Genomic DNA, 17,031 nt, shown 5'->3' with positions numbered 1-17,031 from the left:
ACCTCCTTAAAGCCCAAAGTACATAGCCGTAAAGCTTATTCACCTGGCACAGGCTAGGTTTATTTCTGCTACATTTGACATCCTCCACACTTACCTTAGTAATCAAGTCCTTCATATTGATATCAGTAAGTTCTTTTAACAAGTTAGTTTGTGATGGAGGAACTCCCATCCACGTTCTTTTCAATCGATGAATGGCGACAGTTTGTAAGCCGGAGACGATCGCTCGGAGAGAAGAAAAATTTTTGAGTTCACGACATTCCTGAAATGATAAAAAAATATATTGTCAAATAGCAGGATGATATATCGTACAGCAAATCTAATCAGAAGACTGTATGATTTATTGGAAACGAATCTTTTTACTATATTGTTGTTGTTGTTTTTCGTATTGGGGTGGTAGTTTTGTTATTGTTGTTGCGGGAAAATGCATTTCTTCGCAAGTTGAACAATCTATTCTCAATCTCTCAAGTATACTCAAAAATAGAAATTTTCACCGATGTGGAGTACTGTGGTGGTGGATTTTGATTTGTTCAGAAAAGCTTTCTCTGTAGATGCCATAAGCTTAATACTTGATTAATGATATCAAACTATAAACTATTTCTACCTGTGCTACATCGATCCACTTTGAGAGCAATTTTGTCCTTTGCGAAAGTTTTAAACTTGGAGACAAAATTGTGCCAATCACACAGAACACCACCTTGTTGAATTGATCTATAGTTGCCCGAACCGTCTGTGGCCGAGTTTTAGCAAGACAGTGGTGAGGTTGAACGCGATGGAAGAGTTTCTGAAAACGAGGAAATTATTGACAATGGTTTATTAATTGAAGAGTACTATTACCTGTATTTTATTACTGAAATGCAATTTCCGATACAAATGAAGGTACACTAAATCTGGGTCTAAAATACACATGTTCATTTTCTGAGTGATTCAAGAGTCTTGCTGCACACTAACACAAGTATATTTCTGTAACGTTCCGTCTGACTTGGTCTTGAATCACTTAGAATAGTTATCTTTACTCTTGCTGCAGCATCCTTGCATTATATGCATACGGATCCGCCGGCACAAAAGCATAGAAGAAGGATAAGTAGTTAGTCCCGGCTGTCCCGCAGAAACCGATTCATTTTCTGTATTATGACAATACAATACAATGTGAATACGAATCGGTGAAAAATATTACCCACCGCGGCTATGACAGTGAGTTGTGTTGCAATGTATCTAGGAGTCAGTGGATTCAACAACTGTTTCGCTGCAGAAGAATTGAGAGTTGCAGATTCTGCTTTGACGTCGAGTGAAGGATTTTGTGTGCAATCTGGCGACGATGAAGGTCTACTTTTAGCTGTAACAAAAGTGTTAAAAATATTCAATCCTGCTTTGACTCTTTAGTTAAGCATACCATTAAAATTTGTGCCGCTTTGTTTTACTTTTATTAACCCCCTCCCTACCACGTCGTAAAATAAATATACCAACCTGATCCCCGTTTCCGTCTCCCTGCTACCGCTAATTTTGCTGCGACATAGTCTGCAAAGCTGCCAGATCCAAACGCGACGCCATTCTTTCGTGGTGAAATTGGACTAACGGGTCGCCTCCTCTGTGTCGTTTTTGCAATACATACTGCGTCGTTTTCATTCATTACATCATCATGAATTCTCGCAAAATCCATCATTCTTCTGAGAAGTACATTATCGCCATCATCGTAGAAGTCATCAGTGACGTATCGCTCGAGCCAAGCTCGCATTACTCGAACAATGGACCTGTACGAAAACATCGAATTCGACTTATTTTTTATACAAGTTACGGGCGACGACTAAAAATACAGGGAGCTGCTTAAACTATATACTGTACATATATGATCTATGGTGATATATGTTATGCGCATAAAAATTCCGATGGAACAAGGAAACAGCTAAAATCAGTTATAATATCTGTGTGAAATCTATCAGTCGAATTTTATAATATTGTCACAATATTTACAATAATTCTACATATTCTAAAAATCACAAAAATTACCTTAGAATCGGAAAATTTCTGGAGGTTGATTCCGCCCTGATGGACATGTACCTATTAATAGCAAAACAAATTGTTGAAATTACAAGGTTTCTGAATATGGAGGATATAGTACAAAATAGATTTCAAAGTTGTAAGTGCATATATATATAGATTGTGAGTGAATTCGTGAATACAAAATAAAACCATAGATTATTTTCCCCAAGACCTGATGAATTTGAAACAGAAGCCGTGAAATTGAAAAACTTGCGAATTCCAGCCAGTACAGTAGGCCTACATGCTTGTGAGGACAAATAAACTGACACCAATATATAGATAATGAATACAGATGCCTTGTCAAAATTGTTTATTTGTCTGAAATTAGTAACTGTTGGACAACACCATCTCTATTACACAAAATAACTTTTGGATGAACACAAACTCTGTTGTGTAAGTTGAAGATAACATTTTTGTTTCAAGTAGAAAATTCATTTAAAAATGTCCAGATTAATTAGCCACATAATTATACAATTACACTCACTCGTCATACAGTTTTGTAAAAAGTTCCTCAGGCGATGAAAACGTTCTATACGTCGTCAGAAATACGTTAAGAAAATTGATATCTTCATTTTCTCCGACATATACTCGAGATAGTTTTCGAACCATGAAATCCAACGTCGCTCCTTTAACTTGACGCGATGTGTTTTTCTCCTTGATGACGTTGACTTCGGAGAACTGTGTAGTTACCATAGTAATATAATTATAATTCTGTAATTAATGCATATACATTCGAGTATAAAATATAATTTTCTGCAATTTAGGATGCAAAAATAAGCAATTTTCATACAAACTGTTACCTAAATTTGAACTTTTACAAACATATGTTAGTTTGAAGTTGAAACACCATTCAAGTCCATTAAAAAAAATTATAAATAAATTTAATTATATCTATTTCTAATACAACAATCAAGCCCCTATGACTACATAATAATAATAAAAAACGGCGCTCCAGAAGTGTGTGTACCGATACGGAGGTAAAAAATTTTGTTCGCCTACTTTACATCAAGCTGTGTAATGGGACTGAAACCTATGGGCATATTCACTTGGCTAACACAGACAGTACCCGAACTTGTAATAGAACTAAAATAAGGAAAATCGGAACACACACACTACCGAGGTACCAAAAAAAATTCAATAATTCTGTTTCAATATGAGTCGGTATATAAATCTAAAATACATCTAAATTTTTAAAAACTGCCTTCATTCTGTAATTTCTAGTGTTGTACCAATACGAATATACACACAACCCTTTCAACAGCCCTGGTAATACTAAATTATTATAGGACAATCGAATCGATATCAACTACCCGGGGTCGTCAACAAAAATAACACCCTGTCGACTGGTCAACATATTACATCGCACGACCTTACTCCTATTTACTCAGCCTTTTGCGCTAGTAAAGCAGGTAAATAAGGCGGTAGCCACAGACGGGAACTAACGAATGCTATGACACCACGATAGCCCAGTATACAAGAACGAAAATCATTTAAAGTGCATAAACAAGTTTTCGACTTTTTTCTTCCAGCACTTTCTTGAACCGATACAGTTCGTCGGTGGCTATCTTGACGTCATCCTAGTTCATCGGAGCGTACATTTTCGCACGACGAATATATGCTCGATTAGCAGAATCAGGATGTAAATCCCTAAATAGGAAGTAACGGCAGCAGAGCGTAGCCTAGATACACTTCAAATTATATTGATCGGATAAGAAATAACGCTTTCCAGTATATTTCATCGACATAACATACTTGATATAACATACTATGAACCGCCATATATCTTTGTTAGTATTCTCGTTTCAATATGGTCTTATTTTGGCATCCTGGCCTAAATTTAAACGCACTATGACGTAAACTTAAAATGCTCACACATTTGTGAAGAGTGTTATCGGAAACTCAAATAGGTCACGAGTAAATATTGAAAAAACTTCATTCACTCGGTGGCATGCCAAAATCTCCCTTTTTTCAAATTAATAAAAACCACCATGTGGATGGGTACATACGAAAAATAAGTCTACGATAAAAGATTTTGACCAAAATGCGCCACTTATGCATATCGAGTATCATTCTGCTATCGCAACATCTTCTCATCTGTCCTTGGGTTAGCTTAAGGAAAGGTACAAATTTGGTATTATTTTTCAGAAAAAAAACGATGCAGAGGAATATGAGGAAATTCCTCAACTTATTCTTATCTAACATATATACGATAAATAGTACCAAATTAATTCAGGAAATGGTAGTGGGGCCATAACAGGATAGCATCGTTTGTCATAGTAATCTTCATATTACATCTATCATATTGATAATAAATATTTTAATTTATTGCCGAGTGTTGTCTATGGCTATACTCAGCAACATAATTGTGTCTAAGATTGATGATACATATGGTCCGTTTTTATAGAGTTTTTTAAATCTTCACTACGAAACTGGCTGGTAATATCTAACTGATACTTGTACTTGAAAGAACTATATTTGAGAGGCCAGTCAATAATCGGGCGGCAAGACACCAGTCAAATACGATTTTATATGAACTTGCCAAAGATTGAGCAAAACTATTTCTCATCAGCTTTCCTCAACTGCCAAATATTTTAGGTACCATTCCCTGAAGTAAATGCTTTATATATTGGCTATAACTCTGAACCGCAGCGCTTCTTTCTCCCACTGATAACTTACGCATTAAAAATATATGCCCGCCGCCACAGAAGCACTCTCGCGTATAACGTCGTACGTCACGGATGAACTGCAGCAAACAAATAATGCGGAAATCAATGTAATTTAGTCGTTAAAATACTGTTTAGCGTACGACATAGGTATCATCGCTCTCCGATGTGTGTGTACCAATGTGGAGATAACTAATTTTGTTCGCCTATTTTACATCAAATTGTGTAAAGGGACTGAAACCTATGGGCAGGGGGATATTCACTTGGAACAGACATTCCCTGAACTCGTAATAGAACTAAAATAAGCTAAACTATAATCGGAATAAAATTATGGCCTAACCCTAACCCGGTACACATACTTTGGGAGTACCATCATCGGTATTGGGATGGCGGAACACATTTCCACTCAATTAAGCGTTTTAGCAGGGTTAAAGAATGTATAGAGTGATGTTCGGCGATGAATTTTCAAAGGACAAAAAGCCTTGCGGGAGACGTTGTTCGTTGTTCTCGGCGAAATAAGTTTCATAATTCTACAAATTGCTTATAATATTGACGAGACAATATAAGGATTTTACTCTGAGAATTTTCTAATTTCAAAACTAGAATACACGATCAAACGTCGTCACTACATTGAATCCCAATATACAACGGCATCATCTATCGACTGGAAGATACAGCCGATGATGGATATTACTAGGCTAATTTTTCAATTTCGGATATACGATGCACAGTCAAACGTCTTCATTACATTGAATTCGAGTTTGCAACTCGATCATCGACCGAACCAACACATTAAATAAATAGACTTACATAAACATGTAATAAACAAACAAATGAGCGTCTGAAATTAGTAACGGACGCTGACAGCTTCAATGCACAACTAACAGGCGGCTACAGCCTATGATGCTAACTACCAGTTATAGTAGAAATTTCTGACTCGGGAAACTATATTGCGTCACGCAAAATTAGACTATTCCCGATATAGCACATCATAGAAACCTCACGTGCTAATTGAATATCTATTCGGTTGTCATGTACTTACACAAGATCGCTTAATATATTCATAAAATAAAAGAGTTGCAAAGTGTATACACAACATTTGTAAATGTCAGTGTGGTTACTTGGCTGTCGCTCGAATTTGCTTGGAGTCAGTACGTCGCACACATACGCGTATGATGACGTCAAAAGTATCGACTTCCGACCTTCATTGTGAATCATAATAGGTAATATGAATTAGTTTGTCTTTTGTTGGTAATGTTATCGAATAGTTATTAATCTTGGAAAAAATACACTAGAGTTCTAAAACTTTCACAAATATATCTGGTAACCCTTCAAGAACGCCATTATGAGAAACGATAATACCGACCCCTTGTTTGATTTGAACCTCTCACGGCAAGCGCTTCGTCGTGCGTGATATAAACATATAATGTCCTGTAATTGACCTATATTGTTTTTTACGCTTGCCATTATTATTTAGCGCATACTGAGTACATAATATAATCGGAAAATGATTCATAGCACAATATCACCGTGGTTTACGATTTAATGATTTGAATAGAGACCGCCAAACACAAATCAACTTATCATATAAATAGAATAATTCGATAAATATAAAAGTAGCTTAGCCTTTTTTAGGCAATTTTACATTAAAAAAGTGACACATACCATGATTTTGCTCCTAATATCAAAACAACAATTTTTAAAAAACACTGAACCAGACAAAGGAAGAAATCGCATGTCTTACCGATCTCGATGTCGAGTCGCATCTTGGAAGACTTCCATCTTTCTTCACCGTAATTGAATATATGACGTCACCATGGCGTTCTTCTCGCAGCTCAACAACAGTGTCCTGTGAAAAACATAAATTGGTTCGTCACAATGTAAATATACCAAATAATTTGTCAAAGAAAGCAACACAATATAACAGTTTTCAGTGAATATGGGCCCAGATATTTGTGAACCTGATGTTAAATTCGAGTATTGAGTGTCAGATCTCAACATATGATCTGAATTATCATTATTAACATCAAACAGCCTAAGGCTTTGCAATTGTCTAGGAATTTTTTCGTGAGGCTGAAAGTGAGATAATACTGATAACATATAGTTGTTGTTAGTTTCTGTTATTAACTTCTTAAATCTGAGATTTAATTTAATCATATCACATAAAGAATGATTGTATGACAATCATTGTGTAGCACATTCATTTGCCAATATTTCTGCCTTGAACCACAATTTTATTAATATGCAATCATATGCTCCCTACTCCTATATGTAAATTATTGAATTTACCTATTATAAATTATAACAATGTATACTCTGGCGTTTTCATTCTGTATGCGAAAGACTTGTCTATAGTAAGGTTACTTCCATCGTAAATTTACTATAATCCGTTAATGATAATAAAAATTGATGGCGAAATCATTTTCATATAAAAAAATCTTAATTTTAAAATTTATTTATTTTTCATGGGGTTAACAATAGAATTTCGATAGTAAAACGATAATACAATAGTGCTTTGTGGTGCGATCGACAAAACATTGGCCGTTACCACTGCCCGCAGGCTACAATCTAAATACTTGAACTTGTCCGTGATTTATCGCTTGGAAATTAAAAATAAATTAAAGAAAAACATCTACTGAGTTCACAAAATACCCAAATCTTTTTTAGAGACTGAAACGGGGAGTTTCAGCTGGAAATTTCGAAATTAACGAAGCGTACAATAAGTCCCAAGTTTTTTTGTGCCGTTAGTAAAATTTTGTCCCTCTAACTGCGGGCATTGGTAAAATAAGCTTACGAGAAATATTTCATTAATAATGTATACTTTGTTGTTGAGGTATTAGCAGAAACCCTTATCCAGATTTTTTGATTTTTATAAATATATATTTATATTCTAACGCTATAACCAAATCCCAATTATCCTAAAAGTTCATGTGAACTCGCTGAAAAAGTTTTCGTTTGTGAAGTGAAAGTATACTTTAAGTGGGTTTTACCATACAAGGCATACATCATAAAAATGGCTGAAAAATCATGACAAACCTCGATATATGCTGAATATACGAATTGTGAAGTAGCGCTATGTCGCTTTCTCGAAATTCTGCGAAGTCGTTTTGGACTTAGCTGCTTAAACGTAAATTCCCTTTCTAATATAGTCAATTGTCTAGGTTTTGGGGGATTTTCTGGTGGTGGTTCAGCGGGGGCTTTAGCCCAAAGTTTGCTAATATACGCCCTAATCCATTGCGAACAACATTGGTTGTCTTTCTCCTCTTGAGGGTTCGAATTCCATTGCGAACCCCATTCTTTATTCTTCGAAGTTAGAGTATTGTCCATGCACGGTGGTTCCGTAACTGCCGGTTTTTCTTCGCGGGGTAAGGTGCCCTTTTCTGACGCAAACACGTCCGAGGTTGCATCGTCATAACAGGATTTACTGACATCATATCTAGATGATGAAAGCATTTCCCATTCTGTGACGTCATGATCTGCAATACCAATCAACCCATGGAACGACGGACATAGACCATGCTCTGGTGTTCCCGGTAACGTCGGGGAAAAAGTATTCCGTTTTAAAGACAAAGGTAAGAATGTTGGGCGTACAACTCCACTAGCACCGTAAAAACATTCCTCCCCGTCAGAGTTCGTCATATCAACCTCCAGTTTTGTCTAGTAGGAAGTAATATCATCCACATTGGTAAATTCATTCACAAAAACAATTAATCCAAACTAACCCAATCATCGTATATAGCTGCTAAATTCGAACACATTTTATGATCATTGACCATCTCATTTTATTTTAACGATAACAATAATTTACTATGTTTTGAGGCGTAATTTTATGATCTGGTTAACGAATCGCGGTCAGCACCTACGCTGGCGATCTGGTAATAAAATTCAACTCCGTTTTAACATGCTGTGTAGTGAGTTGTAACGCAGAATTATAAACATTGACATTACCTGAAACTAAATATGCATGGCGAAATACTTTGCAAGTCAATTCTCAATGTACCATTTCCAAAGTAGGTCTAATATACAATGCAGAGATAGTACGGCTGTCACTTGACCTAGTCTACATATTATTCAATTCATGTAATATGAACAATTTGACGTGGGTAACTGACAAGCGTTTCTGCATACTAGTTGCATAGCACTTCTAACTATCTTAAAGTGGTCGGGGATTACTTATTTGCAGTCGTGCAGCGAGTGCGGTACCTCCTGTATGTTTCGCGTCTCCATAGTAAACAAACCATCAAGGGCGATAAGAAAACTATTGATCTCAAAGCACATAGCATCCGTTTTGGGACACGCTTATCATTCATCAAAAAGGTCGCATATGGCTGGGTACAGATAGGAAGGCTATCTTAATGCATTGTGGGCTATTTTTGTACACACAGACCACGCACTAATACTATTTGGTACAGTTACGTATGCATCTCACTTAGAAAAACTGATATATCTGTTACGTTATTCAAGCTTGCAAAATGATCTACTAGTTAACTACTAATACTTACACCTTATACACCCTCAAACCTGACCTGGTAGAATATTCCACGTACGGACAAAATAGTTATTTATTATATTCAACACTAGCAAGAAGTATTCGACATGATATGAGATCATATAAGCTAAACTACACGCACTTATTCTCTGAAATTTGCTCGCGTGCCTGCCTCCTGCACCTGGCGCTAAACCATCGTAAAACCAGCTTTTGTTGGTTGTCGTGTACAGCTGTAAATATTACCTATCTACGCAATACATTTTCAACATAGAATTTCGACACTATACAGTTTATTTTTAAAAAGTGTGAAGCGCGAGAAATAAGCAATTTAAAAGCATGTAATCGACTAATCACTGTCATGAAGTATCAAAAATTTCCCACTTATCAGCATCATCCAAAACAACTATACTAAGCGTTAATTATTTTTTAATACTGCTGTCAACGCCCATGGTGTTACATTACGTCAGTTTGATGACGTAAACATCACATTGTGACAGTATAACACTTTTGGAAATACACACAGGAAAGGCATGCGCGCGACATGCATTAATTATCTCAGCGAGACGGTTCTCCGCATACAGTCTTAGCAGTTGGAATCTTTGGTCTTACTGCGGCACGTGCCAAATAGGCAGGTTTATGGCGCATTTACCGCGAAAATAATAACATATACGGCGTCGTCTTTACGCCGGTAGCCCACTTCACTAACGAGCGACACTTCATAACCGGGTTATTCCCAAACGATAAAGAAGCGAAACTAATTTCTAATTTGACAACAATAGTTGCACTATTCGATAAACAAACTGTAAGCTCACTAGATCTTCGTATTGTGCTGTCCATATGGTAAACAACATGGGTAACATTGCTAGTCTATTTTAGGCGTACTGTTTCTGTATCTCATGATTTGTAATGAATAGTTTGCAATAAAGCAATTTTAAGCTAATTACTAATTTAGGATATGCGAACACACTAACTTTACCCGAATAGTTTTGTTCAATAATAGGGAATATATGATCCCTTTTGCCAGTTTGGCTTCCTTCGAAAAGAGCTGGTGATATGCAATAAAAACAGCTTCAAAGAAAACGAATCACTCTTCAAATTAGATCACAGCCTAATTCCCAAGACAGATTATCGAATACTAATAAAAGCCAATCGTTTTGTTTACGCGTACGGTTACAATTGTATTGATACAATTGATATTACGTTGATATATTCCCAAAGGTATGTAATAGTAGTTTGGAGTCATGGCCGGGCCTTATTTTAATGTTATCACGTTTCGCGTTTTTCAGGGCGTAATGATATTTCAAAAATAATTATTTATCGATAGTTTCGACAACGATTGAAAAATATTCGAAATGTTTAATCAGAATTGCTGATCTGAGTTAAACTTGTAAGATTGTAAATCGATAAATTACAACGTAACTTTAACATATATATTTTCATATTCACTAATATTCCAGATTCAGGCTTAATTAAAGGCATATCCTAACAAATAAAACATAGCTACATTTATCTACAAAACAAGCGCTAAACAATGCAAATTATAATAAAACCCGAAAATCAAATAAACAGCCATTTTCAATAATACATTAATAAATCGCTGGGACTAAGCAGCTATATTTAAATGAAATAACAACTTCGGCGAACGAAAGTGAAAATTCTTAATCCTAGATAAAGAAATTGAAACAGGTGGAAGTAACATTTTTTGTTGCTATCTCAGCGATTTTGGGGTTCAGCTTGGTGTAGTGACGATCAGATAGATGATTATTGTTTATAGTTTATCATTTGAAATTTTTTATATCGATTTATATTTTTTCGGATAATTTGCACTGTGTTTATCAGTAAAATCAAGGGCAAAATTTGAAAAATTCATGAGACATATCAGATAAAAGCAGATACCTAGCCATATCACATCCATGCGATTCGATAAAAGAATTCTACCATTCTTATTAATTTTGCCCACTCTCTGGACTTGATATTGTAACACTACGATATGCGGTTTTACTAACTAAAAAATATTTTTGAAAATTAAATTTAAACAGCTACTGTCTATTTAAATTCTATAACCGATCCTTTCCTAATTCTGTCTAGATGAAAAATAACTTCCAAACGAAGTTGAATCTACGTTACTGCAATCTCGAGAGGAACTCAATAACACAATTATTCATCACTTATACAATATATTAAAATTATTTCTATTCCAGGAAATTCGACTGTCTTTGATACACGCTCAAACCACTAACAATGGCTGCGATATGGAATCAAAACCACTTACTTAGATCGGCCCATGCGTGAGCACCTGATAGAGACGTAACGCATCGCGCTTTCTTGCTTAGTATCAGTCGCATTACTAAAGAAAGCATGCTGTGACCAACTGCCTGGATTATTGCAAATTTGCGGAAGGTATAATATTTCGTGAAAAGCAATGACGAAGTACATGCGCAAAGCCCTGGGGTAAAACCGCTTTAATAAAGCGTCAGCAAAGGCGGTTTAGGTATCTATTTACGCTGTGTTATCAAGAAACACTTCGTGGTTTCGTTGTTATCTATGAATTTTGCTAAATCATTTTCTTCTTAGTGATATAATAATTGTTAACCTTTACCGCACGGGAAATTTATCCAAATATGAGGTTATCAACAATATCACGTAATTTCCGAAGTAGTCACTTCACCGAAGTTGACTACCTCGCCATTGTAAGATTTGAAATTCTTTGTGATTAGTTTATAGTTATAGGATTAGGCAATGCTACAACCAGCAGTAAGACCAGAAATTCCATAAAATTATTCTTTCGTTTTTTTCATATATCAGTCACATCGCTCTAGTCTAAAGGATGATTTTAGTATGAAAATGCCGTACGAATATTTTTTTAGAAAAAATATATGAATCTCTACTAAACAAATATTCTGCTTTCGGTTTCAAATTTCATGACTTTGCAATTGAAAATAATATTGAAACAAGCAAATACGCTTTGCCAAATTTCAATTTTGTAAATTTGCCATACCTATCTAATTATCAGTTCATATCATCAAAGTACTAATGATCGTGAGGATTCGAAAAACGTGCTGAACCAAATTGCGTTAATTATCAGTTGTCTGCCAAGTGGGAAAATTTTGAGTATTGATGAACAAATTTACATTCATTATGTTAAACTTAATAATTGAAGAATACTTATTTAATGATATTATCTTGATTTATAGTATATAAAATGATTAAGTTAAATCAGGTTAAATTTAACAACCAGTTCATTGTCTCAAAAATAAATGTATTTGATTCTAGACAGTTTTTTTTTTAAATTTATGCTCGGCTGAGTTGTTTACTTTTATATATATATATATATGGCCCATCCCGTTGTGAAAACTCAATACTAGGAAAGGATTTATTTTGACTATATAATACTCATTCATAAATTGGCACCGAATATTCTTAAAATTTGTCAAATCACGACATGGTCAGTTTTGCAGTTTCAGATTACATTTATTACAATTCCAATGGGCGTTTTTTATTTTACAGCGTATCGAAAATATTAAAAGTACAATATAACCAATTTATTTATATATAAAAAACAAATAAACATGTTGTTTTGGAACAAATTAAATCGAGCGTTGTCTGTATACTTTGCCCCATTGTCTAGTAATTGTATTCAAATATTAAGACAATCACCGTAAACAAATACAAACTGTTTATTTGGTCGTCCGTACTAATCTGGGACTGGTGACGCGAAGAAACAATTTAATGCGTCATAATGGGTCACACGCCAGGCTTCGAGTTCAATTGTTATTACCAAAATACAAAGATCCGAAATCGCGTTTCTGAACATTTAAAAACATAAATTTTTCATTCCATCCCCCACAAAAGTTATATGAAAGGAATCTACGAAAAACATGACAAGAAATTCAATCAAATATCCATCGTGAACTAAATGCGTGTGGGTCTGTATAGCCGCAGACTGATTTATTTTCGTATATGCAGAACATTTATTGAGGTTACGACCAGTGGTGGGATTCAAATTTTTTGTCAGCCGGCTCCTTCACAAAAGTCATATTTTTCAGCCGGTTCTGTTACAAACATCACATTGACATGGAAGAACCGGTGCGAACCGGCTGGATCAAACCACTGGTTACGACTCTAATGTTTTTCATTCCCACATTTATCCTAAATTATTTTAGAATGTTACAATTCCTGCAAAATACACTTTCAACATCCGCTTTTTCATCTCCCTCTGGCTGAGACTTCAATTCTGCATGGGCGTCATTTGGACTAAAAAAGCCTCACTCGTATCACAAAGTAAGCAATACGGTACGGTACCACTTTGATACAAAATTGTCTTCTAGAGATGACGCGAGATATTTTTATTGCTTTTAAATATTCTGAGTCATTCGTAATGCTGCAGTAGAAGGGAAACACGTGATTTTCGTTGCCATAGTAACAAAACAACAGCACGTATGACACCATTTCCGAATTTTGAATCGACTGATACACAATTGAATGAGTTGTGTAGAAGATCAAATTTTGGTACTCCCGTAGTATGCAAACCAAGATGGCGGACACCGGAACGTAGTACGTGTATCAGGTCAGGGTTAGGCCATAATTTCAGGTACAAATACTACGGAAGTCACTTGGCTAGTTCCCGAACTCGTAATAGAACTAAAATAAGGAAAATTGGAATATAATTATGTAACCTGGTACACATACTACGTTCTATTGTCCGCCATCTTGATTCACATACTACGGGAGCGCCAAAATTTCTTCCTGAAAATTACCTTGTACCTTGGTATCATTAACTGAATGTTTCTATATCTACAAAATACATTTTCTAATGTATTTTCTAAACTCAAAATCAACCTCTGTTCTCTATTTTATCCTAAATTTTATATTTCATAATAAAACCGTACTAATGATTATGACAAAACACTTTTATCAAAATACCGTCAAAGAACAACATGACGGGGCTTCTAATAATTCCGCTTACGAAAAAATAGGTTTTATTACAGTTCCACCAAAAAACACCCCAAGCACAATATACAAAACCTGTTTGACTATAATAAAAAACATTGTTACTTTCTCCTATTTTGCAATTGAAAAAACCTAGTGACGCATTGCTGCGAAAAATAACACGAGACAAATCTCAATTCAAACAACCTCGTTTCCCGTTTCATATAATACTATCTTTCCGTTGCTAAGTAACAAAACGAATCACAACATCATGCTTATCGTAAACATCACAGAAACGAAAATTTATTGCTGCGTGGTGACTTTTAACAGTTTACCAGATGATTTTGCGATTCTATTAACTGTTTGTTCGAGAACATGCCGACGCGAACCTATAATGCAAATGTTATACATTCCAATTTGAAAATTTATAACAGCCATGATCATCTATAATTTGTACTTAACCTTACAAAAACAAATTTTGGGGACAGTTCAAAATTTTCAGCATCTTCATAAGCATGGTACACATATGCAGTTAGACAAAATTAAATATTTTTGAAGCTTGTCATCTGTAAATTCCTTTTTCTGGTATGCGGAAATTGAAATAGGTCACATATGCTGCTGATACACCAACAACGCAATTTAATGTCGGAACCAAATTTATTACGCACTAGAAATATTTAAGATAAGTAATATTACGAAGTATAAGTAAATCGAACTAAAAAATTGAATTTCTTTATTGCAATTTTTAAAATTTACTTATTTTCAAAATAGATTGTATCGGCATTAACGTGGTAGCGAACAAGTTTAATTAACTCAAAGAGTTCAGAGTAAGTTTAATCGACTTACTATATGAGCGAACTAAGTGAAGAGCATACATACCATTAGAAAATTTTAATTTTAGGATATGAGAAAACCTTTTACTAAGATTTGAAGTAATAATATCCGTCCAAATTGGTGCTGCAATTAATTTATAATTTTCAAGAGTGATAATTATTTAGACAAAAATGATTACTATAACTTTTGTTCAATTTGCCCTGAAGATATACGGAAATTTTCTCTTGACACAATGTGACAGAAATCTATTTTCAATTTAAATTAAAAATATTCTTAGGGAAACTTGGAGGTATTCGTGTCAGATCTAGTCCAACTCGTGTATTGCATTTTTTTTTGTAGATCTACCATGTGTGAGCAAATCAATATTTCCAAATAATCATGATGCAGTGAAATTTCTAAATGTGGCGAATTGATATTTTATAACTTTTTACTTAATTCAATTGCTGACCAAAATTTTTATAAAAGTAGAATTTAAATGGCTTAATTAAGGTTTAAACTGTAAAATCACAAAATATTTATCTAGGATTAGCTGATCTTCATTTTGTTTTAAATAATTACTGTGTTTTATTTCGATAATACGTAAACAAGATGGAAACAAATAGGAATATCCACGTATTCTAATCTGAATAAGTCTTATGAATAAACTTCGTTCATCTTGAACAATGTAAAAAGCTATTCTTAGAAATTGCCCATCATGGACATTATTCGATATTTTGACATATATGCTATAATTCGACTATTCTAGATACTCAACAATTACTTCTCCGAAGATTAATGTGATAATACCGTTAGGTACAACAACATTTTTGTACTTTTCTTTTGATGTTGAAATAATAAATCTGGTTTGTGTCAGATCTCGTATTAAAAAAAATTAACAACTCATAAACAGTAGGTTTTTGATCGTTTACCGACTTCATATACTAGCGAATTTTTTGAAATAAACCTTTCGTCTAAGATTAACTTAATCCTGTTTCTTCTCTTTAGCTGTTATTGTATCATTCAATAAATATTCTTAATATCTTCAATTCAACATTCTTCTATTTACCCAACAACTTTGCTAAGTTTGAATGAGTCGGTGGCCATCACCAGAAAATTCCATGACCTTTTGTAAACAAATCAGAGGGAAGCAAAACCGCTCTTTCAACAACTTCCTACGATTGCTGATTAAGTTATATCAAGGAAGTAGAAATCATTTTTTCGCATTGCAAAAGTGAATGACTAATTCTGGCAAAACGGTTTCGAAAACGGGAATTCTGGGCGCCGTGTGGAACGGTGTACATGCGAGATATTCCTACAAAAACTTTCTTATAAAACGGCAGTAAATCAGGTGACGTAAAGTTGTTTTGATGCTGCAAAACTTTCCGTTTCTAGATCGCACCTACAATGTTCGTTCGGTACACTCGTAGTATATGCACCAGGTTTGGATTAGGCCATAACTTTATTCCGATTTTCCTTATTTTAGTTCTATTATGAGCTCGGGGACTGTCTGTGTTGGCTAAGTGACTATACCTCTGTCCATGTCAGGTGTCAGTCGCTTTATACAACTTGGGAAAGTAGGGAAACAAAATTAGTTACCTCCATATTGGTACACATACTTCTAAAGCGCCCAATGTTCAATGCAAAACCTAATTATCCTAGTTTAAAACTACGACTTCACTAATTTGTAAATGCAGGACATACGGACCGCACTCCGTGACACAGTTTATGCTGTGCTTGCAGTGTGAATAATGAACTTGCGCTTATCGTAGTTGGAGGGAGTCACGACTTCAAGATAGACTGACTTTGCCTGTATCCATATGTCTAAAGTGTTTGCTTGCACCTATTGTATATGACGCTCACAAATTCAATTTGACTTCTGCGTCATATTTTCCTCTAAATTGTAAAATCTGCAGATCTTGACGCAGATACTGATAATGCCATTTACATGCAAATTTTGCTTCGGGTACAAAGTCAATTTAGACGAAGCTCATGACTTTAGCATCATCAGAATGCAATACGAATTGCAAAACCATGTTCCCAAATATGAAATACTAATAGTGAAATTGTAAATTTCAGGCGAAAGGGGACTTGACTTATCGT

General features: G+C 34.9%; 1 protein-coding gene across 2 annotated transcripts in view; it reads right to left on the bottom strand.

Moving 5' to 3' along the window:
• LOC120345174 (ral guanine nucleotide dissociation stimulator-like 1) overlaps positions 1 to 17,031 on the bottom strand; it is a 29,181-nt gene that overhangs the window by 6,450 nt on the left and 5,700 nt on the right. The window contains exons 1-8 of one of the 2 annotated variants that reach the window (XM_039414603.2): positions 7,737 to 8,472; positions 6,445 to 6,549; positions 2,522 to 2,715; positions 2,005 to 2,055; positions 1,465 to 1,748; positions 1,179 to 1,333; positions 602 to 781; positions 95 to 259 (exon numbers count right to left, since the gene is read on the bottom strand). In XM_039414603.2, the coding sequence (XP_039270537.2) occupies positions 95 to 259; positions 602 to 781; positions 1,179 to 1,333; positions 1,465 to 1,748; positions 2,005 to 2,055; positions 2,522 to 2,715; positions 6,445 to 6,549; positions 7,737 to 8,339 (1,737 nt within the window). In that variant the 5' untranslated portion in view covers positions 8,340 to 8,472. Of the gene's footprint in view, positions 1 to 94; positions 260 to 601; positions 782 to 1,178; positions 1,334 to 1,464; positions 1,749 to 2,004; positions 2,056 to 2,521; positions 2,716 to 6,444; positions 6,550 to 7,736; positions 8,473 to 17,031 lie in introns of those variants that run through there. The other variant, XM_039414604.2, reaches the window with a different exon arrangement.

Source organism: Styela clava, chromosome 5 (genome assembly GCF_964204865.1).
Source record: "Styela clava chromosome 5, kaStyClav1.hap1.2, whole genome shotgun sequence".
Classification (NCBI taxonomy): Eukaryota; Metazoa; Chordata; class Ascidiacea; order Stolidobranchia; family Styelidae; genus Styela; species Styela clava.
The sequence above is the reverse complement of the archived record's forward strand: the minus strand, read 5'-3'. Positions and strand labels throughout refer to the sequence as shown.